At 41.8% G+C, this 24,097-nt stretch overlaps 1 protein-coding gene across 2 annotated transcripts; it reads right to left on the bottom strand.

The window, feature by feature from the left end:
* Positions 1–11,256: 11,256 nt before the first annotated feature.
* On the bottom strand, positions 11,257–23,624 carry LOC147620966 (uncharacterized). Of its 2 annotated transcripts, none has more exons than XM_086825257.1 (10): positions 23,060–23,624; positions 22,564–22,775; positions 21,419–21,531; positions 21,131–21,288; positions 20,763–20,883; positions 20,528–20,610; positions 12,298–12,361; positions 12,090–12,207; positions 11,800–11,960; positions 11,257–11,716 (listed from the first exon to the last, which is right to left on the bottom strand). In XM_086825257.1, the coding sequence occupies exons 1-10, from the start codon at positions 23,083–23,085 to the stop codon at positions 11,621–11,623; spliced, it is 1,152 nt and encodes a 383-aa protein (XP_086681383.1). In that variant the 5' UTR covers positions 23,086–23,624; the 3' UTR covers positions 11,257–11,620. The 2 variants fall into 2 exon arrangements, with proteins under 2 accessions (XP_086681383.1, XP_086681384.1); XM_086825258.1 differs by having other exon boundaries at positions 22,564–22,758; positions 23,060–23,603.
* Between the last annotated feature and the right edge of the window lie 473 nt (positions 23,625–24,097).

Below are 24,097 nucleotides of genomic sequence, written 5' to 3'. Positions count from 1 at the left end.
GACTGGCAAAGCTAACAGGGAATTCCATGTGTTCTCTTGGTTGTTGCCGGTACACAACCAATTGCGAAAGCCAAAGCATCTATATAGACATGAAATATGATTTCCCAAGTGGGAGATCTTAAAATATGAGCACTTGCCAATGTATTATACACGTGTTGGCACTACTCTATCCATTCAAAAACAACCAAGATCTTGTAAAGGGGACAAGCTATGTCGACATACATAAAGATGAAACATCGGTTATAACCAGTATACCCCATAAATCGTTGGACTCCCTTAAAGTTAGTAGGGGGTAGCAACTCAAGAATGAATTGCACCTTGCTGTCATCTATGGAAATGCTATGTTCTAAAACAATATGTCCCAAGATCACTCCATGCCAAACCCAAAATTGGCATTTCAAAGGGTTGAGACATTCTGTAGAGTCTGCATCTCTCTAGTACTTTTCTCAAACACCATAGATGAGCTTTCCATGTAGAATTAATGTTGATGTCATCTATAAAGACTTCAAGGAATTTCCATAAATACTCCTTGTAGGCTATGCACATCAGCTGTTGGAAGGTCCCTTGGGCATTGGTCAAACTGAATGGCATGACACGGTATGCATAAGTGCCTCATTCAGTGGTGGCAAAAGTCGTTTTGTGTTGATCCTTTGGGTCTATCATTACCTATTTGTAGCTAGAAAACCTGTCAAAGATGTAGGTCTCCTTTGCCCTGCAACACGCTCCAGCACATGCTCTATGAAGGCTCTATGAAGGGTAACAGATGATCTCATATAGTGGCTATAGTGACCTTTTTGAGGTGCACACACACTCTCACTTTTCTGTTTTTCTTGTGTTCTATCAAAATGGGTGAGACCCATTCAGTGTACTCTATTTTGAAAATGCCAGCATCTATGAGTCAATCATCGATCTCTTCACATATCATCTTAGAGTACTTAGGATTCGTAGGATATGCTCTTTACTTTATAGACCTTGCCCCTTCCATCATGGGGATGGTGTGTTTGACCACGTCAGGAGGTACACCTTTCATATCAGTGTATTTCTAGGCAAAGCAGTCTTGGAATTCAGTGAGTAGGTTAGTAAGGTCTCTCTCTTCTTCTGTAAGAGGTCTTTCCCAATATAGATAGGTCTTGGATCTTCACCTGGACTTGCCAAGTTGATCTACTTAACCTCAGTCAGACCATCATAAGACATCCCAGGCTTTCCATCATGGATTATTTGAGCCTTCTCATATTGTACAAAGTGGTCATCCACCTTGTAGGCTTTGAAGTGTTCGGGAACCTGTTTGGTCTCCTCTGCTTTAGCGCTTTCTTCATCCATTCCTTTTTTGGCCTCTCGCTCGGCTTGTACCACCTTTTTGTTTTGTGTTCTATGAGTGGAGTAAGAGAGCTTTTGGGGTTCTAATTGTAAGGCGACTCCTCCGTTTAATGGTTACCTTGTCAACCAGGATGGGGAACTCATTAAGCTCCTTTTGCCAAACTTGGCAAAAGTCAAAATGTACATCAATAACTCCATACCTCAGCCAGTGTTCCTCAGATTCTATTAGGAAAACATAAGCTTCCTTTCCCTTGAAACTACTTGTTCTAAGGGTCTCACGAGTAAATCTCCTATGTAATGACCTTACTTCTTTGATGCTCATGGGTTCATGGTTCATAGTGTCAAGCATGTATGCGGTGCTCAACATATAAAGAGATGTGATTTCTTTCCCATCTGTCATTGGCGAATCTTGTACCCATTTGTTTTGGAAGTATATCCATGGTGGTAAGAATGTGCATCTAATTCTCAAAGTCTTTCGGCTCTTGGAGAGGTGTAAATTCCATACTATCCCTTTCATCTTCTAATGTTTTGTTACATGTTTGCCACAAGTGCACTATTGTAGACCTAGCAGTAGTCACTTAATCTTTTGCCAAAAGTCCCCCACTCATTGGATGGATCTTCCAAATGCTAGGTGCACCTTTAGAAATCAATCATTTTTTTCGAATGTAGTTGTGATCTGTGTCTCAATCATGATCATCTTGGTTTCTCTCATGAATGGTCATCCTAGGATGCAATCATAGGAAACTGGTTACTCGCCGAAGTTCATCACCACAAAGGTGTGTCAAAAATTGGTTCCAATAATCTTAACCTTCAAAACTCGTAGAATACCTATGGCCTTTGTGGTGGCTTCATCAGCTAGTTTCACAATCAATGCAATGTCATCAATAAGAGGTTTTCCCTATTTTTCCCAGCATTGCTCTCACTCTTGTGTCACCACCCAAGATGGCAATGACTTGAATCTCATCAAAACATAGAAGTATTGCAGCATTAAGTTCATCTCCTTCAAAATATTTTCCTAACTTATTCACATGTATTGTAGGTGCACCTGCGATTCCATCTGGTTCTATGGATCCCTCGGCATTTAACTTATTGGGATTCCCTAGTTCCACTCGCTCCTCCATTCCAACTCCAAGCCTTAAATCTTTCCATCCAATCCTTCCATAGACTCGGGCTATCTTCAAGCAAGGTGCTCATGGGAATCTAGACTTGTGAAGGAAAGAAAGACCAACAATGTCTCTTAGAACAAGGGTGGGCTTGTGAATCAGATGATCCCTATTCATGATTAGGCTTATCAAAGTGTATGGTGTAAGAACATGAACATCAGTGTGAGTTTCTTAGGCAGTCATCCCTTAGATCCTTAAGATAAGCCGCAAAACAGGGTCCACTTGATGCAGAACTGTTATTGATTCTAGTTCAACCTTTCAAGGGAGATCTCTAAAGAGTACCTGGTGGTTAAGTTCTTTCTTTAGCTAATGGCTTTCATCAATTGGTTCTATGTTGTTAGGCATCAAGGAACTTCCTGCAGCCTGTACTACTTGAGGTCCCTCCTCCAATTGAGCCTTACAGTCCTTGCCTAGCACTGGAGCCACCTTTAGCCTACCTTTCTCCTCAAGGAGGGGATTCAGGTATTTAGCCAATTTCTTGGGCAGACAGACGGTCAAGGTTTATCTATTCCCTTGCTTGAGGGATGCATGGTAGCATTTTCTCTTCATCAAATGAGGAGTAGGACACATTTTTATTCATCCCCTCGTTTCACAGAGATCCAATTTTTATAGTAACACGCCTGTCTCCTTTGCCGATCTTTGTGGCCCTTTTCTTTTGAGTGCACCTAGTTGTTCGTACTTGCTCATGAATATCTTTGGAAGACAAGATCCTTGCTTGTCCTAGGATTTCCTACCTTTGTGAAGTGGATGCTTTGATGGCGGCAACATGAGTAGCAGCTCTCCTCCTGCTGTTGACTGCATTGAGAGGCATTGTGTGGATGAAGCCATCCCGCACACTCAACAAGTTAATGATGGTGCCTGGCTTAGCTTCATTTCCTTTTCCAACAAGTACACCCATTCTCAATGGATCCTTATACATATGATCTATCCCACAACATGTGCATAAGGGACTCAAGGCAGGGGTACTCATAGGAGTACTTGGCATCCCTTTCTTGACCGGACATTCAGCTATTCGTTGAGGTCCAACGTAGTGATAGCATTGCATAAGTGATTATTTAGACATACTGTTCAAGTCCCACCCATGTCGTGCTACAACTACTGGTAGGTATACGGGGTATATGTGCTCACCCTCCATCACATAATGACTCAATATCCTTGGGGGTGGGCTCCTTGGTTCAGGTGGCTCGAAAACGGTGTTGTTAGTCACCTCTCCCTCCTCACCTCCTTCAAATGGAGGTGGGATAGGGCCCAAATAACCTAATCCAAACTGATCCAACAGTCTAGGGAGCTATGCTGATTTCCTTGCCCAGCAGATTCATTTGAAGAACGTAGACCAATGCCAAGCTTAGGTCGAGAACTAGCTAACCCATGCCCTTAAACCTTTTACCAAGGGGAGAGATTCACCCCCCCAAACCAACACATGGCACCCATGTATAATAACTACCCACCCCGAGGAGTGTACCCCAAATACCATCATACGGATCCCTATGGAGAAGACATTGGTCTAAGGCATGATCCACATATGGAATATTACCCTCCGTGCTTTGCTTTTCCACCTCCTCTATCTCTACCTATACCAACTCTGACCAACTGCTATAGGGTTGACATCTGAAATGTTGAGGTTAGCCATGGAACTAGGGAGGGGGTAGCTTCAAGGATGCTACCATTGGCACCCACATAGTTGATGCCATTGCCAAGACTAGAAAGGAATAAACTAGCCCATATCTCCAAACTAATTACTAAGTTAGATGGGTTGGGGGATCCCATATCTCATCTGGAGCTGTTTAACTAGATTTGTGAAGCATTTGGCCATGTACAAGACCAGATTAAGGTGAGTGCCTTTGGCCTCACCCTTGATGGAAAAGCGGGACAGTGGTTTCGATCACTAAAAATAGAAGACAAGGCTATCTTTGATGCCTTGAAAGAGGCCTTCAAGGTCAGGTATTCGACAAGGAACTCGATGGAGTTTGGTCAAACAATTGTATAATCTGAGGTAGAAGGAGGGAGAATCCATCCGGGACTATATCAACCCGGTGAGATATCTTCACTCTCGCTGTAATGATAGGGACAAGTTCTTTGATGAAAGACTGATCAGTCGATTCTCCTAGAGGGACTTGAAGATGTAGCCTTGCATAATTCCCTATCTGCTCTTGGACACACCTCCTTTGAGCAATGCTATAGAAGTGCCATGGATTTTGAAGACAATTTCAAGGGAACTTGTTCCCTAGAATTGCATGAAGACACTTTTGAAGATTCCTTTAAAACCACAAGCACAAGTTCTCTGATGAAATACTGATCAGTCGATTCTCCTAGAGGGACTTGAAGATGTAGCCTTGCATAATTCCCTATATGCCCTTGGACACACCTCCTTTGAGAGCAATGCAAGACAATTTCAAGGGAACTCGTTCCCCAAAATTGCATGAAGGCACTTTTGAAGCTTCCTTTAAAACCACAAGCACAAAATATGAAGGGGAATGGAAGGAATCCTCTTCAAGACAATAAGTAGAGCAGCTAGCAGCAGCAGCTGCATTGATGCAACAAATGACCCAACAATGGAGACTAGGTCAAGGTTGTGACCCGACCGGTCAACCTCATCTTTATCCTAAGAGAGAACTAGTGTGGTTCTCGATTTGCCGAGCAAACCACACTAATATGGGTGCTCACATTTGACACCTAGACCAACTCTCTACTATGCTTACTGCCAGAGATGGGAAACTTATGAAACATCAAATTGCTACTACCAAAGAATTGTTGAAGCTAGGCCCTTCACAGGCCGCCTTACCGCCTAATCCAAGGTAATGGTTAGCTTTGCCAGCACACCGGCACATCACAATGCACCTCAACTTGGCCATGAAGTGGCCTAGCAATGTATCCTTAGGGTACGTGATGACGTACCCTTGCCACCTCCAGACCTTCCACCATAACCTCCGTTACCTTGAGTGACCCTCGTTCACCAATTGACCTTAAACATAAATTTCTGGAAGTTAGGAATGGCGGTTCGTTCTCATAGGAATGGACGTTCGTTTATTTAGGTATGGGCGTGGCTTAACAAGACATGCGACCATTCATTTTCTCAAACATGAGGATGCAGAGTCAAGGACATGATTTTGGGAACAAACTTTCTCTTGCTAAGGAACGAACGTTTGCAAACAAGTGACAATTCAAAAGTAGGTCGACTAGGGAACAAACGTTTCCTCTAGGAGGAATGGACGCTCGTTAGTCTCAAAGGATGCGACCGTTTGATAGTTTGAGGAACGGGCATTCTTCCTCAGAGGAACGGATGTTCTATTTAGAGAAAGTGTGTTCGTGGGGATAGCGTGGACAAAGGACGTTCACTAGTAGGGAAAACAGTCATGAGATACAGTCGTTCACTCATGGAATGGTTCTTCCTCAGAGGAACGGACGTTCGATTTGGAGAAAGGGCAATCATGGATAGCGCGGATCATTAGGAGGGGAAACGGTATTGAAATACGGTCGTTCACTCATGGAGGAACGGTCATTCTTCTGTGAAGGAACGGGTGTTCGCTCACAGACTAGAAAACATGTCTTAATAGCGTCGAAATGGCATATCTTTGACAGCCACCTCTCAATATTCTTTTGACAGAGTCAGCTGCACAATATTTATGCTCTTTTAATGCCCATTACTCCCATTTATGGATTAGATTTGGAGAGATTCTCAAACTAGAAGTGAATGGGCATGGCTAAGGAAGGTAGAGTTGTTCCTCTGTGAAGGAACAAGCATTCACTTCTCAAAAATGCAACCCGAGAGTGGGTTGTGTCGGATTTTTCCTTGATTTTTTTCCCTTGGTGATGATTTTTTTAGGTTTTCTTTTTATGAATAGGTTAGGCTAGTCCTAAGCTACCTAATGATGCAAGGAATGCCTAGTTTAACCTAATATCCTAGGATTAATAGTGTAATTAAGCTAACATGCAGTTTTTCTATCTACTTGAAGAGAAACCAAAAATCAATGGAATCAATGGCAAAATTAGGGCACTTATTTGTTGCTTCCGACTTCGATGTAGCCTTTGAAGCTCCTATTGCTCCCACCAATGCTCCATTGCAACTCCATTGTTCCAAGAAAAACACAAATCAAACAAGCAACTCATACAAGACTCCTACAACCAGTGGATTTGTATTCCATCCGAGCAAGATAAGTCCCTAGCTTAGGAAGAGATTGTGAAGGACCCTAAGCAGCTAAGTGCTATCCTTGATAGTGGCGCCAAAGATGTTCACCTAAATGAACATTCACCTTGCATAAGGGGAGGAGAGAAGAGAGGATGCAAGGTTCAGTTTGTGGAGCATCCACTTAGCCAACTCTATGAGGGTTAACTCCTCGATCTGAAGCCGCTAGAGGCTCACTCCACCACCACTTGTGTCACCCAAGTGAAGCTTCCATGTGCTAGGTAGAGAGCAATGAGAGAAGGAGCTATGGAAAGCTCAACTCCTATCTCAATGCCTTCATGTGTGTAAGGAGGGGGGGGGAGAGAGAGAGAGAGAGAGAGAGAGAGAGAGAGGGGGGGGGGAACAAGGGAAGGGAGAGAAGATAGAGAGCATCACCTACAAGCACACACTCACAATCAAGCAAGCAAACATGCATCAACACACAAGCTCGCCACCACCATAACCACACGAGCGGGGAAGAAGTACTCAAATGTGATAATGGGATTGTATCCTTTTCATATTTCATTAAGTCACTTATATACAAGAGCTCACTTTTTACAATGGTCGACCGCCCATTAATAATTCGGGGCCTAAAATTGGTTCTCTAGCTCTATGTAGTACACTTAAGCTTTGTAGCTCATGGTCGGCATTACACGTCGTAAGCTCGGTCATCCCATATCTTTTTACATGAAGCGCTTAGCACGGTTTTATATAAAATGAATTACATGAAGTGCCACCACTCTTTGGTCAAAAATAGTAGGAGTAATGTTAACCATTGTAGTTAACAATTGCTTTATATGTTTCAGGACTATCTTGCAAAAGATAAGTGCCTTTTTAAGTAGATAAGATGCCAAAGCACCTTACGGTAGGCCGAGTAGGTGACACCATGTTAAGCAACGAAGTGGTTAACACACTCCCTTACCTTAAAACTCTCATACCTCCATTGATAGAACTTACAAATGCGTGTATGTGTGTGTGAGTGTAAAGATACTTGAGAATATCATCTGTTACCTTGATGCACCTCTTCTTCTCAATGGTTTTCTATGATATTTGACTACATGGCTTGACTCCGAGCATTTTAAATCCTCATATTCATTTGTTTGATTTTTAAAATTTTCCTTCCCTATCTAAGACTTTAAGGCCTTCTTAGCATGCCTCATTGCTCTCTTTTGCAATAATGGACCCTTTGTTTTTTTACTCAAAACTTGATTATTGTCCTCTTATCATCATATACTTATTACACCTATAAAGATTCTTCGTAACCAGAAAGAGATAGCCATCAGCCTCAACAACATTCCTCGAGTGTTTTGTCTTCTTACTTCTTGAAGAACCATTCTTGACTTCCTTTAGTTCTTGGTCCTTAGAGAACCATTCTTGGAATCTCCTTACTTCTTCTTTTGGAGGTTGCCAAACGTACCATTGCTTAACTTGTTGTAATTAGAGTTGTTTCTTAATCGCGTCCTTAAAACCAAAACCAGGTGGTGCAGGTGCGTAGATAATATCATAAAAAGTAATAACTCCTCTTTTTTAACTCCACATTTAAAAAAAAGTAATAAATTCACTTCTTTTTTCTCTAAGTGGGTTAAAGTTCATTATGTTAAGATTACAAAACATGAATTCAATACAATGCAAAGTCTTGTGTAATGCATTAAAATCTATGATAGTTTACCATAAAGCATGAACAAAGTAAAAATTCACATAACCATGCATAAAAGATAAATGGTATATGGTAGATATTCACATGTTACTTGTAGTTCAAGATGATTCTAACATCTATCGCATATTTACAAAGAGAGCAAAGAGGGATATCAGATTGTGGTGGTGCCACATGGCATGGCAACTTCCCATATAAAAACTGGTACTACAAGTCAAACAAAGGTTCTAATAAGCGACTTCCAAGCTCTATTTCATGGAGGAGCATCACAAACACAATGATCAAAATAAAGCTACTAGTTTTAGTTTCACACTAGCATACTCAAATCAGGTCAACAAGTTACTTCAAAGGTAGATGAGAAAGAGTACTACATAAAGACCAAGGCCATTGAAGTGGAAGCACGTCTATTACTCGCAAAAACCAAGGTCACCAACAAAAGCAATTCACCATACAAAAAACAAAGAAAAAAGTTACAATATGTGACTCAAGCTCCAATTTATAACATAGAGAATCTAATCACTGCGTTTACAAAAACAAAAGTATTCTTTCAAGGAAAGGCATGTTTCTTAGTTATTGGAGAGTGTATCAAGTATATACACACATAGAAAATCTATTTATATTATATACAAAATATATATATATATTTATAATGTACACGTATTTACAATAGCTTTGAATAAATTCACTAATACATTACAAAATGTGATGTTACAGCCCTCTGCACTCACCACACCACTCCATTTGTTGACAACATTCTTGTTACGTTACATTTATGAATACTATCTTTTCAATGTTGACAACATTCTTGTTACGTTGCATTTATGAATACTATCTTTTCAAGGGCCACAAAAAAAAAATTATTCATTGCTTTAAATTACTGCTTTAAATGAGCTAGAAGAGGCCAATGCCCAAACACAAAGTGTGAAGATACCTTGGCGGCAGTAGAGGAAACTCATAAAGAAGTAATCACATAAAGAGTTTACAGACTGCAGAACAACAAGAAACAAGATACAGCGCATTGGAGAGTAATAACTTGGTTTTGAGTCAAACCATTGTACAAAAATTAAATGAGAATATTGACTTGAATGCAAGGCTGGAGCAAGCAAAGGAGCAAATACAAAAGGAGATAGCTCACACAAAGAGCCTAACAACTAGGCATGCCAAGGAAATGCAGGATTACCAGGAGAGCACAAAGCATACTGAGGATATGCTTCGACAACAAATAGAGCTCCTCCCAGCCAACCTCAAAGAAGAACAAGAAAGAGTACAAGGACTGCAACAAGTACGAGAGCAGGTTAACAAAGCACATGCAGAAAAACTAAAGGCTCTCAATGAAATAATCATCACTAACCAAATAGTGGCGCAAAGAATCCAAGAAACAATATCAACTAGAAAACCAATTACAAGATGCACAAAGATTGGCAACACAACAAGTATTTCAAATTACTAAAGCCAATCAAAGCGAAGCTACTATCACCAGAAGAGCACAAGAAGTGGCAACAAAGCGCTGGATACTAAACGGATGATCAGAGAAACAACCATTTCTACAGAGCTCAGCAACGTTGATATCCGCATGCAAGAACTAGCCCACCAACTAGCCACAGAGGAAAGGAGTGGCTGGAGCCCACAGATGACTTACGTACCCTCCTTGAGTGTGCCTCGAAATTGGGACAATTGCCAGTAACTCCTCGTGCCCCTTCTCAAACTTACCTTGGGTCAAATATTAATGCCCGCTGTTCCTGAGCATTAGTTACGCTTTTCGCAAGCATTAATTACTACCTTACGTGGTACCTTCACAAAGTGGAAATAGAAGCCTTACAAAGTGACAGCCCCTAAACCTTAGGAGAACTATTGCATGTAGTTTGAAGCAATTCCCTTTTCTCACCCAATCCCGAATCCTTCACGTGTGCAACCTCACAAAAAAAACCCAAAGCCTCCCCTTTGCAATCCATGTAAGACCCACAAATAAGAGAGAGAGAGAGAGAGAGGGAGGCACGACTGAGGGAGGGAGGGAGGGAGGGAGGAAGGGAGGGTTGCTTGGCACCTTTGAGAGAGGGAGAGAGGGGAGGGAGGGAGGAAGACAATGGAAGAGACGACGTTTTGCTTGGCTTCTGACTAGACATGACACAGAGAGAGAGAGAGAGAGAGAGAGAGAGAGAGAGAGAGAGAGAATCTGCTCAACAAAGAGAGCACAAGATAACTCTCATAAAGTGTATATGCAAAACGCCATGGTAAACTGGATCGATCATGCAAAAAAAGCCACTTGTCAATTATTACTTGTCAAGGAAGATCTAGAATTATTATATATGCTAAATCAAGCACTTCATTGCAACTTACAAAAACCTTTGAAGCCATTGTCTCATTCCCCAAACTAATTAATTAAAATACCAAAAAGTCTCCGCATTGCCCAAACTCGTTAATTAATACCAAAAAATAGTTTTGGGTACTTATTTTTCATAGTCTTTTATAGACAGCAAAATTTCGATTTGCACATCGTACTTTATACAATAGTGTGGAGAGAGAGAGAGAGAGAGAGAGAGATTCTAAAAATAAGCTGAATTATCGTTGTGAAATACATAAAAATATCATTGGTAGATTTTTACAAAATGTGCTTAAACAATTTAGCTCTTTATGATGTAATCATGTAATATAATCAAGCTGAATTAATTAAAAATGTAAATTCCTGACACAATTTTGCAAAATATATATGAAATTATTTTACAATACTTAAATTACATTGTACATGCATTTTGCCTCCATCGTTCTAATGGAGGTACAAAGTCGTCAAAGCAAATCAAGCATTAGGGTTGTCTTCCAAAGAAACAAAGTCAAATCCTTGTACATGGACAAAAACCACCACACGAGAAAATGGGGGAAAAAAAATCTGACACCATATATTTGACCTAGGGATTAGGTCAAGCTCTTGAAGAGCTGAAGCACTATTCACGACTCGCATGATCACACAATTGTATGAAGCCACATCCGATACATTTCTTCCCACTGTAGAGGTACAACCCCTCTTAGTTCTGAAAACTTACAAATTCCCTTGAATTCAAAGGGAGCATCTCTAATAAGACATTTAAAAATGGACAATCACAAAGCCATCACATGCCCTTGAACCAACAAGCTAATTTAACCTGCCACTTTGGCTAAAGAAAACATGTATGGTAGTTACAAAGCTTTGTTTTGAGCCTTCCGTTTCAGCCTTGACGTTTTGTAGGTGCTTTGACACTTCTACACGCAGTAAGTGGCAGTAGAGGCACCAGCCTAGAGCTATCTAGAGAACGGCCGACAATTTGGTCACCACACCAGTATTATTATAAATTAGAACGCCACACCGTTTCCATTCCAACATTCATGATTTTGTAGGGAGTCCCTTGCTTTGAAGTCAACTCCGAGGGTAGTTAACCACGAGTCCATCTGGGACAAAAACAAGTTTATCAAGAAACATAGTTGTCGAAGGTGCTGTTGGTATGGCTGCTAGAACAGCTTACAAAAGTTACCTGAAGCTTCAACTTAGTAGAACACTCCAGTCTCAGCCCATGGCATGTAGTGATGTGAAAGGAGAACCAATGCTCACTATCGCTTTGATAGTGCATCTGTGCTGGCAATGGGCCGACTTCAACAATATCATCCAAAGTAATAGTTCCTTGGGGTCTCAAATCTGTGTGAAAATGACCAAACTTTATCATACATGCAAGAAAGCTCTTTCTTTGGAGCGAATGCCACTGCCCAAAGAGAGAACAGATGATTGTAAGCATTGGGCACGTCTGAGTTAAGTACAACCACAAACCTGTTGCACGCAAGTAGAAAAAAATTGACGATCCTTGCAAGACCAAAAATCTCTGAAGCCAATCATCATCATCCACATTATCATCTATCAACGGTTCACCCAGTAAGGGCACCCATCGCTGTAAGAGTTCCAAGACTGTTGAGTAAATGTCCCCAAACCTACTAGCCATCTATCAGACTTTTCGAGCATTATGGGCATGAAGAATTACCGTTCGTGTATATAGGTACCCAGCCAGAACAGCAGTTCTAAGTACCTCATCAAGATGGTGCATCCTGCAGCAAATATACAGGAGTAACAAATCAAATTCAATGCCACGTATGCCTCCCTTGTGACTAAGATTCACTCACCCATGAATGCATTCACACAAAAATCGCTTTAATAAAGAAGCTTGCAAACGGGCATCATGCACTTTTATACAAGGTAACCCTTGGATTAGGAAACAGATGAGGATCCAAGCCAACCCAATATTCAAAAATCAAAATCATGGACCAAAGTTTTCCCCAAGTCTGCAATGGACTGACATACCAACAAACGCGGCCAAATGCTCGGAATGGCTAACCACAGCACTAATTAAGATTTAATAATATTTAAATTAAGGACCGCATGAGAAATACTTCCTACCCCACACGTGGATGGTAAGTGGAGGGAGCGGTGGTTGATGGAAAAGAAGGCGGCTGCCATCCTTGGTACCCGCCTGTATGCTACCTTTGCACCCGCCTCTGGCTGCAACCCTAGATCCGCCTCCAACTGGCATGTGCTGCTGTCCCTAGACACGCCTTCACACCAACCAGCTGCTGTTGTATCTGGTACCCGCCTATACCTGCTAGAGTACCGCCTACTTGTACCCACTGGAGTACCCGCCTGCTGCTGGAGTCCCCCCTGTACCCGCTGGAGTACCCGCCTACTGCTAGAGTACCTGCCTGTACCTACTGGAGTACCTGACTGCTACTGAAGTACTCGACTATTGTTATCTTATACCCGCCTACAGACACCTGCTACTGCCAGCTCTGTACCCGCCTCCAGTTGGACTGCCTGCTTGTTGCAGCTCCTGTATCTGCCTTGTACCCGACTTCTATACTTGCTTGCTGTCATACTTGTACTTATTGTTTGCACCGACCGAGATTACATTAAAAGGGAGAAACAAACTCCTCACTTTACAACCCAAATTGAATCTTTGTCAAGTACTTTTTTTTGTATTTTCAAATTCAAATAGTATTAAAATTAAATGTTGTTTTTACAAGTCTTGTGTAGGCAAGCATCAACCTCAGTTGCCTTCACCATAGAAGACCACCGGGATGGTGATTTTTCCCGTGATTTACCCTCACTGTGCCCTCACATTTAGAGGAGCCAATGAAGGCCATTAAGGTATGAGGAAAAGTGGGAGCAAAGCTTATTGTGGAGCACCAAGTTTCACTCCCTTCGCGATGCTTCACCTTGCCAGGCGTTAGCACGAGCGTGCCTATTGGTGCACAGTCTCGGAAGACCAATGAGAGCAAATGTTCACCCAATGAATGTCCGAGACTACCTATAATTTTAGTCTACTTCGACAACTGATTCTTCAATGACAAAATCTTATTGTTTTTCAGTTATACTCACTCCATGTTATAAAGAAATCTGGCCTCGGGACCCATGAACACTTGTCCATATGAGTACAAGTACGAAATACAACTATGGGACAAATCACAAGGTATTCTCTCCGAGGGAGCTCCATGAGTTGTTAAATGTGTGGACTTGTGTGATTTATTTCACCATTGATTTCAAAGGGTTACCGATAGGATGGACAATTGCATGGAATGGAGGCATAGTGCACCAAGACTTGGCTGGGAAAGGATTGACACACCTTGACTTAGCTTTACAAGAGCCGGGTCAACAATCATCTTACCCAAAAGGACATAACTTTGAATGGCCAAGTCAATGATGGCAAAGCTCCCTCTGTGGCACGATTGTATGATCACTCTCCAAGCCACCTTAGCCCGAGCAAGCCTCTCGTCACATTGCCGACCCACAAAAAGTTGCGGATCAACCACTCAACCTAACCAATGCAGGCCCATGAGAAGGCCCAACAAGAAGTAATATACCACATGGTGGCAAGAAGAACATGGTTCGCCACAGCCGGCTAAGGAAAGCCTCATTGAACTCCAATATAGAAGCTTCTTCTGAATGCTCAAAAGAAGAGGGACTCATTTGCAAGGTCTTCTCAACAAATGACAAGGCACCAGTTCAAGGTCTTAGGCAAAACCCTTTTGTTCTCTCCCTTCACTCTGGCCCCTATTTTGTTCTTAGTTGTGGTTGAGATAACATGTACTCTCACAACCTAGGATATATTTTTGATAAGAGAAGTTTAAGAGCTACTTAGTACACAAGTTTTTTCACAAAAATAAGCTTTGTTAAAGAAAACACAAAAGCAAGGGCTATCTTTGAGCCTCATAAGTTATCTGAGGATATATGTGCTTTTATACAGCTCCTACAATTGGTCAGCCCAATCAAACAGATATGCAAACCTATTTCAACCAGAGTGTTGTTAAATGCGAAAGCTCTCGGAGTCTTCTTTTAGCCCTAAGCACATCTTGGAACATGCTGATGCAAAAAATGCTTGCAGAGGAGAAAGAAAGAAAGAAAGAAAGATTTTATTAACGTCTTCCAAAAGACCGAACTCGGCCTATGAGACAAATCGGTACCTGTATGGAATATCCTCTTGTCATCCCAACAAAATGAAAAAGTACTGAACTAAAAAGCTGAATCTGGGTGTGCAATAAGTACAATGAGTGGGGGAGAGGATGGAGCTCTGCTACTAGGAGAATACAAAGCTATATGCATGGAGTATACAATCATGATATGCAACCTAGCTAGCTCCATCCTGTACCATACTGGGGGTATAAAATGGTATACATCAATGAAGGGGGTGTCCACAACTCCCTGAAGAACATGCTTAGGTCTGCTCTGAAGCGAGCCAGTCGCTCCGCACCCTCTCTGTGAAACTGAGCTCTGATCTCTGTCATCTCTCTCTGGTATAGGCGTGGTGTCCGAAAGCCAGGTGTCCTCTATCTCCTGCGGGCTCTGAGTGTCTCTGCTCTCTGGAGAGTAATTCCCTGCCGTGTAAGGACTGGGAGTGGGATGGATCTCTGAAAAAATGTAGTAATCTGTGTCTGTCGTCTCCCCTCTGGAGCTGTCTGAGCCTGTAATGATGCCGTTGTATGTCTAGAATGAATCTCCCCAATATGCGCTGGTCTGCTGCCTCAAAGATCTGACATAGGAAATGTGGCTCTCTGAATAAAATGGGATATCTCTCTCTGATGGCTGTATATGCTCTGCATTTGCATACATAATGCTCCTCACTCTCCACCTCGTCTCTACACAATCTGCATACCCTCTCCTCTCGGGGGATCCGTGGTTGCTCTGCCAGTCTCGATCTACGATCGATGTGATGGAACTCTAAGTTGACCAATAGCCACTCGAGAGCCGTGTGGTAAAAAGCCCTCCATGTATCTAGGCCTCTCTATAAATCCATCATCAATGATACATCTTCGGTGGAAGAGGCTGTGTAGGCGATATCCATGTCTCTCGTGTATAGAGCTGCCATAGGTCCTGTCTCAATACTCTGTTCCTCACTATGAGAGACGGATATGTGGTGAGAGAGAGAGAGATAGCTGAGTATTCATTATATTCTTGTAGTTCCGCTCATGAGCCACAGTCTTCCTAAGAGCATAGGATATGCACTTGCTATTTCAATCATCTTGCGAACAATGAACAAAAAACTACTACCAACAAGTCCTTTTTCCTCATTTGTGCGCTGGCCAACAGCAACCTTGTCCACTACCAATCAAATTCTCTTGCCGAAGCAACAACCCATGCTCCAAAACTCAAGTTCTGATTTGTCTTTATCTTGTTCTGTCTTCAAGGTTAGCATGGGATTAGCCAACGCATGTTTTGCACATGACAAGTGTTTGTTTGTATCTTCAGTTGTAAATAAAATAGTTCGTAGAGAGAGCACACAAAGATTGCACCATTCCTTCTCAAGCTCTTTAGGAAATTGGGCCACTACTCTCAAGCTTTCCTCAATCCCCCCTTGCTCAATGATTGCCATGTGGCCAATTCGTTCCTAAGGCTAAACCCTTTTGGACCAATACCTTAATCAATGCATTCCTCTCCACATTGACCACTGCAACCACTTGCCTAGCCTTCCAAATCCCATGTTCACTCATCTACCTGCCGAAAGGACAGGTCATGTGTAACACTTTCTCCACCTAAGAAATGTCAAATGTCCTAGGGAAACAATCTTGAGGAATATCTTCTTTAAATTTCTTACACTTCCAAGAGCCTTCCTCTAGCTATCCTTCCTTTCACTTGATATTATGAGTACTCAATATTTCCAATACATCTTGTACTCACATCTACAATCTTTTCTAGTTCATGTGCAATTGAGCGTTTGCCCATTTTTAGTTTAGGGTTTCAAAAGAGTTGGGTACTTCAATAAACTCCACCCTTTTTGATGTAAGTTTACATACTTTTTGCTCTATCTTGAGCTTTCTTTATGTTATTTTAGGGTTTCAAAAGAGTTGGTACTTCAATAAACTCCACCCTTTTTTATGTAAGTTTACATACTTTTTGCTCTATCTTGAGCTTTATGTTATTTGGAGTGAGAGTTCATATTCTCAAAAAAGTCTTTAGTTACTTGTACTTTTGTCTTCTCTAACCATACTACTACTAGAGCTCTAGGTCGAAATTCATACATCATAAATGGGCTGAAGTTTCTAGCTTTCATAAATCCCTAATTTCTCAGGCTTACAAGTTGTGATTATCTTGAAACATGCAAGGCATAATGGTATCGATCTTGTGTTTGGATTAAATGAGTCCCGCCCATATGTGAATCAATGCAAGACATGAGAAAAGGTATGGAGCATCGGCAATGGCCCATGTGATGTTCCGGAAGCTTGGACAATGGCCCATGTGATGTTTCGAAAGCTTGGCAATGGCCCATGTGATGTTTCGAAAGCTTGGACAATGGACCACTTATTATTTCTAGATCTTGGGCAACGGCCACTAAGAGATCTTTGGGCAACAGCCCAATGTGATTTTAGCCAATGATGTACTTGATGACATATTGGACATTTGGGATACAAGAAAGCAAATTGTTGATACTCTAAGCTACATGTGCATCATGCATTCATATGTGTGCTTATTCCAAGAGATCGTTTCATTAGTTAAAGAAAAGCTTGCTAGAGTGGCAAAGTACAAACATTGCAAAAGAGCAATCAATATAAACAAAGACATGAAAGAGGGAGCTCTCTCCATGGTTGGCCGCTCTTGGAGGGAGGTTACACCGAAGGGGGAGGGGGGGAAAGCCACACTAGGGGCATATAATGCCACGACAATCCTCCGTCCTTCCTAGAAAGGAAGGGTTTGAATGGTCCGACTTGTGGAACCTTAGCCCTTGGTTGGAGGGTCATTTGCAATGGGGTGAACCTGTAATTGGGTGGTGAGCTTGCTTGCACCCCTTCTATTTGGTTTGTACTAATCTTGTTTTGGCATGTGCATTAGGACTGATCTATGGAAGAATCTCACGCCAAATATGAAACACCTAGTGGGGAGATATCCCTAACGTGGGAAGAGTCGTGCGAAGACAAAGTTATAAGTAATTATAGGTTAAAAGCTTATAAAAGCACTAGGACTAATTATAAAGCCCAATGGCAGTTGTTGTAGAAATATGTTAACCAATATGTGGTTGACAACACCCGAATGAATCCCCGATCCAAAAACGTCGAAGTAGGAGACCCGAAACTCGCAAAAACGTTGTTGTAAACACAACAACCATCCACCTCACCTGCTCCAAAGTCCAAACTCCACCTTCTTTTAAAAAAATTACGTAAGCCGAGTGCTGGACCACCACTTGGAGCCACCAAAGGAGCGATTTACAAAGAACACAGATGGAAGAGAGAGAACAATAGCAAGCGATGTAGAGACAAGATGTAAGAAGAGCCAAATCAACAAGAAACCTAGACGATGATACCATGATAGAATAGCACTGGTATAAGCAACACATAGGAGAGAGAGAGAGAGAGAGAGAGAGAGAGAGAGAGAGAGAGAGATCTCAAACAATAAACATCATATTATGTAGCAAGAGACTTTACAATGGCAATACTAGCCAGCAGATAGGTGTTAAGCAATGTGCCTCTGAATGGATGATTAAAGTCAAGAGAAAGAGACACGTCACACAAGGTAGAGTTGCCCTACTCATATGAATATTAATATCCCACGACCTATAAATGGTGAGAAAAATACACATGCATCTATACAAGGCCAATTCCCACACAATGAGATGCACAAAATTCTAACAATCCACCCCCTCTATTGCCTCTTTATGGGTGCCACGCTTGTCCATTTGTTGCACACAAGATCACCCATCATGTTCTCTATTGAGATAACAAGCCTATGAGTACCTTGTCTCATGATTACAACATGGATTAAAACACAATCCCAAAGAATATCATGATTAACTCTATGCCTGAGACAACAACCAAGGGCAGAAAGCAAGGGTTTCATGGACAAACGACTTACTGTCCAGCTTGTATGAGGGTTGCTTTTTCACCTTCTCTCAAATTCTTGCATCCTTGCAAGGGAGTTCTCCCTTTCTTGCTTTCCTCCACATCCATGCAAAGAAACCATGGCTTTTTTACCAAAACTATTGGCATTCAAAATCACACATGCGTAACTATGCAAGACGAAAGATATCCATGATACGTGTGTGGGAGTAGAGTGCAAGTAGAGAGAGGATGGAAGCTCAACCCATGACAATGGTTCCCGCATGAGGGGAGGGAGACACACTGGAGAGAGATTGCGCAACACTACAATGAATGAATTATAGTAATACTTCCACCATGTACATTGCTTTTACAAGCATCAAGCCTCATCTTTTGACCTAGACCTTACCCTTATTCACACCCTAAGGGGTGTTCACACGAACAAACACACTACTAGACTCCAAAATCCCCATCCCCCCTTCGGAGTAATGGAGGCAATGTCTGGATCACAGTCACAAGAAATGGCCGTTTCAATCCTAGAAATGCATTTCTCCGTTTCAAGACACCGTCCATTTCCATGGCCGTTTCTCGTTTCCAAAGTGATATTGTCATAGGAAACGGCCATTTCCACCCCTTAAAACTCGTTTTCCCGTTTCCATTCCTCGAACGTTTCCGTTCTCGTTTCTCCTCCAGATAGCCTTCAAAAGTCCTTGTACTCCGACACTAAACTCAAAGACTAAATATTCAAATTTCGAGCACAAATTGGGAGCAACAAAGGGACCCAATTTTTTGTCAATGCAAAAGCTCCAATTTCATGCTCGAGGCTCAAGGTTGAAAAAACCCCAAATCCTTGCTAGCACTAGATCTCCAATTCGATGAACAACTCCATATTGGAGAAAAGCCCCAAATTTCTCATGTTGCAAAATGCTAATTTCTCATTCAATCTATGACATCCCCAAACCTCTTGAGGACTATAAAACCCTATTTATATTAACCAATAGACTTACAAATGGTGGGAGTCATGAGTTGAATGTTGGCAACTTAAAGTAGACTCTATTGGACAACTTTTATGATGTGCGTTTTACTTCTACAAGATGGAAAATCTAGTGCATGGGGGTTTGACTATAAGGCACCCGCATCTTGTACAAGGATAGTACTTAAGAGAGGGAGGGAGAGGAGAGGAGAGGAGAGGAGAGGAGAGGAGGAGGGGGGGGAGCTCCCTCCCTAGAGCTACTGCCAAAACCAACCAAAATATTTACCGATCTGACATAGCCCCCTCAGAAAATCATAAAGGTCAACTTGAATCTCGATGAAACTCAAACTCAACTCAACGCATCTACGACCCTATTCAAGCTACCCTTTCGATACTAAATCTCCATATCAAAATCCTACAACAACTCTTCCCATCATGCCTTCTTTCCCCTCAAGTCGGAGCCCTCGACAAGACTATCCGTGATCTATCATATCCATGACAAGAGCAGGAACTCTAGCCGAGGCACATACCCTCATCAAAAGTGCATTGCACAACTAAATACACAAAAATAACCCAAGGCATCACTTGTATAGTGATAAGTGTTGCTATAGATAGGAGGTAACCTAGTTTTATTAATTTTAAACCTTAGCCCTCTATATCTACCTGCTATCTCCTAATCTCACAAGGTCCCCTACACATACAAGATTAGGCCCACTAATTCAAGGCTTAGGTCTAGGCACATAACAGATGACAGGGACATGAAGCATGTTGCAACGAGATTAGCTTAACTCAAGAGCATTGCCATGAACGAAATCTTAGATCACATCACCTACAGAATACTAAAATCATTGCAGATGATAAACAGAACCATTTTAAGGTCCTACCCCAGAATTCATTTTGATTATTTTATCAGAAAAAGTGGAGCCACAAAGAATAGGAAATCGTACTGAGCCTGAAGAGTGGTTTCTCGCTCCTCTGCACTTACTACCTCCCCCCGTAGGGATTGCACCTCTGTTACCAGCATTTCAATCTGCAGAAGGGAAACCATTGTTTGGTAACACAAGGCCAAAAACATGCCAAATGGACAAGAAACATCCCCGTAATTCTATTGAAGACCATGTTAGACAAGCATTAATTAGCACACAAATTCATAATGGCATATGCATACCATTGTAATCCAACCTGCTCATCTTTTGCAGTATCAGATGTCCAAGTGAGCTTTGGAAAAGCAAACAGCTTTCTCGGAGCTGGAAGCATTAGTGCTTCTTGAGCATGCCTGAATCCAGTACTATTTGATCTTGGCCTGAAATCAACCCAAAAAAAAAAGTGTATATCTTCACCTCAACTACACACAATGAAATATTTAGAAAAGATATCTGAAACTGAAACTATTAGAACAAGCACTACCACCAGCAATAGCACTAGCCACCTCACTAGCACTAGTACTGTAACTAGCACAAGGACTGTCACTGGCACTCACTAGCACTGTGACTAGCACTAACGCTAGCATCAGCACTTCAATAGCACTAACATAAGCAAAGGGAACGAACCTAAATGACTGAGGAGAATCTGGAGGTGTAATTTCAGAGCCCTTTCTTGGTGTACACGGTGGTGTCCAGAAGGAAGTACTCAAGCTGTATTTCAAGTCCTGTCCTCCTGACAGAGGATCCAACTTACCACAGCCAGAAAGCAGCCTTTTTCTTGCTGCCTGGACATGATCCGATATTATAAGTAAAAGCAAAGCATTACAAAAATGGCTCAATTTTTTATTTTATTTAAAAAAAAAAAGCTTAAAAACTACATCTAACCTTAGGGGCCAATCAAACATTGTTAATTACCTTAAGAAGTAACCAGTCAAAATCACTCATCCCTATGCAAGCCGGATGGTTCCGTTGAAGTGTAAGGAGGCCTAAACCATCTATTCCTTTGGTTTGGAAAGCCCGCAAGCACTCTGAAATAGTGCATGTAACATTCTTGTTCAGAGAAAAATACACAAAAACCAATGTTCGAAGAACTCCTAGTCACAATCAAGACTTCCAAAAAAAAAAAAAAGAGCAGAACAGCTTTTAAAAAATAAAGTTCAGATTCAATAATCAACCCAAATTGTGAACAAAACCATCAAGGAGGAGATTCATGAGCCTATATGAAAGTTCCTAAACTTTTTCAGGAGGCAAGGAGTACAGGTTATCAAATTCAAGTATTTGAGGGCGAATGCAAGAGGTATGTGGACAAAGTTCCAAATGCACAGGGCATTCTGAACCAAATGGTGAATTCCCAACAGAGGTGCAGGTTAAAACCACATTCCAAAACAATCACAGCTAGCAAGTTCCTGCAAAACAATCACGGCTACCAAATTCCTCAGTTTGAGATCATTAACAGGGCTGAAGTTTCTCTCCGCCTCACCTGCCATGGAAGATCGGAAAAGTTGTGTGACACAAAATAGGCAAGGATCAACTAACAGATTTGCGACCAATGTGTGCTGGACATAGCTATATGCTTCAGAAGAGCTCACAAATTACAAACTCAAGAAGCACTTCTACTGTGCATCATTTAAAAAGTAACATACTTTGGAAGCTAGAGTGTTCGGCACATCTCAAGTTGCGGAAACTTTTTTTAAAGAGTTGTCAACGTTGATGACAAGCACACACTAGCTGGTTACAGAATAAGGCCGCAGGCCAATCATGACCGCCTAAATGTAGACAAAGGTGCACTCTGCTGGCTACGGAACGAGACCTAAGACTAAGGGCCCATTATGACTGCCCGTCATGGTGGATGAACGGGCAAAATGTTCAGTATCCAGCCTCATTTCCTCGTACCAAGGCAACTTTTCGAGCATCCATCAATAATAGCACACGACTGTCAAATTCTATTATCTGCACCATCAATTCTCAAAATCTGTACAGACTACAAGAAATGACTGCAATAATACTCGAATTAGTACAGTACTTTTTGCCCAGGGAAAGCCAAAATAAAGATCAAAAACCTTGCATGCGATTGTGACCAAACGGCACGTTCTCTTGCAGCCAAGATTTGACCTTGTCGGTTGGCCAGTGCAGGACAGCGGTTCTTTTCTCCACTTGTGATGTGGAAAGTTCCTGATGCCGCTCATCATCAGATTCAGAATGCCGGGAGCAGTAATCTTCTGCTAAAATATGAGATTCCCCAAGCTGCAAGGGGTCTGTTATTGCAGAAACCCTGGTCAGATAAGGTGGGGAAAAAATAAGAGTTTTTTAATGTGCCAGAAAAAGATGGGAGATTTTTCGCATCAAAAATGGACTTCCTTTTCTCGGGGAAATATGCATACCCTTGGAAATGCAATTAATAAGGGAAAAATATCCTTGGAAATGCAATTAATAAGGGAAAAATGAGGGCAAAGGACCCTTGATGCAGTGAATAAGGGCAAACATGAGGGCAAAATTCCCTTGGAAGTGCAGACGCCTTTGCCCTAGACGATCTGAACACTGTAAAGATGAGCTTACCCGGAGAGTGTCATGTCCAAGGGCATAAAGGAGGTAGGCCAAGCATGTAAAAAGAAGTCCTTCTGTGAGCAGTTATGCAGACCACTGTTGCCAAATGAATGTAAGAGAAAGCAGACGAAGCACTCTATCTCCGTCTTCTGTACCTTTTTCTCCTTGCCAGAAGCAGGTCTGCGGATCGATGCAAGGAGAAACGAAAAAAAAAAGTATTCTTCTTCTTCTTGCCGGATGCAGCCGACTACGGTGTATGTCGAGAAAAAGCAGAGGAAAGCAGAGAGATGCAGGCGACTACGTTGTACAGGATCAATCCACGGAAGCAGAGCTCTGTCTTCACCTTCTTCGCCTTATAGATGCGGGCTGATGTGGTGTATGAAGCCGACTCAACGCAGGAAAAGCCAGAGCTATGGCGTCTTGACGTTCGGGACGTTCTTGATCTTCTTTTTCTTCTTTCTAAAAGATGCAGGAAATGCTGCGTCGTCTTCTCTTCAACGTGCGACTGGCTAAACGATCGGTGTGAGAAGAGGAAAGGAGAGGGGGTTGGAGGTGCAGTTGCCTGGGTTTGGATTCAGCGAGAAGACGACGAAGATGGAAACATGACGGAAGCGAAGCGGACACGTACTCGGGATGTGCCACCGTCCAGGCCCCCTCCCGGGCGCGGGGACCTCCCCAGTCCTGGCGAGGGCTGTCCCATGTTTAACCCCAAGTCACTGTTGAATATATATATTATTTTTTAAAAATAGCAATTACCAATTCTTATTTCTTATTTACTCTCTCCTCAAATTGGATTTTTGAAAAAATACTCAAAATAGAAATCCGTCCCCATTTAAATCCCTCTTAAAATTTCAAAAATATGTCTTAAGAGCCTTTTTATATATATATATATAAGGTTTTTTACAGCTCAAAAATAGAAATCCGTCTCTCTTCAAATTTGAAGTTTTCGGCGGTAAACAAGCACTTGAGCTTAAGGAAAGGCTTTTAGGGTTCACTCAATTGGAAACTTGAAAGGAAAAAGCATAAATTAATCAAATTTACACTATGAAT

The sequence above is a fragment of the Cibotium barometz genome, chromosome 31, assembly GCF_041138505.1.
Source record: "Cibotium barometz isolate CiBa-2024 chromosome 31, ASM4113850v1, whole genome shotgun sequence".
Taxonomy (NCBI): domain Eukaryota; kingdom Viridiplantae; phylum Streptophyta; class Polypodiopsida; order Cyatheales; family Cibotiaceae; genus Cibotium; species Cibotium barometz.
The sequence above is the reverse complement of the archived record's forward strand: the minus strand, read 5'-3'. Positions and strand labels throughout refer to the sequence as shown.

Coding starts and splice junctions, on each gene's coding strand:
- LOC147620966 (XM_086825257.1), bottom strand. CDS start 23,085: ATGCCCTTGGACATGACACTCTCCGG. Junction 21,289..21,418: donor TTGACTGGTTACTTCTTAAG/GTAATTAACAAT, acceptor GATCATGTCCAG/GCAGCAAGAAAAAGGCTGCT. Junction 11,717..11,799: donor CTACTAAGTTGAAGCTTCAG/GTAACTTTTGTA, acceptor TTTTTGTCCCAG/ATGGACTCGTGGTTAACTAC.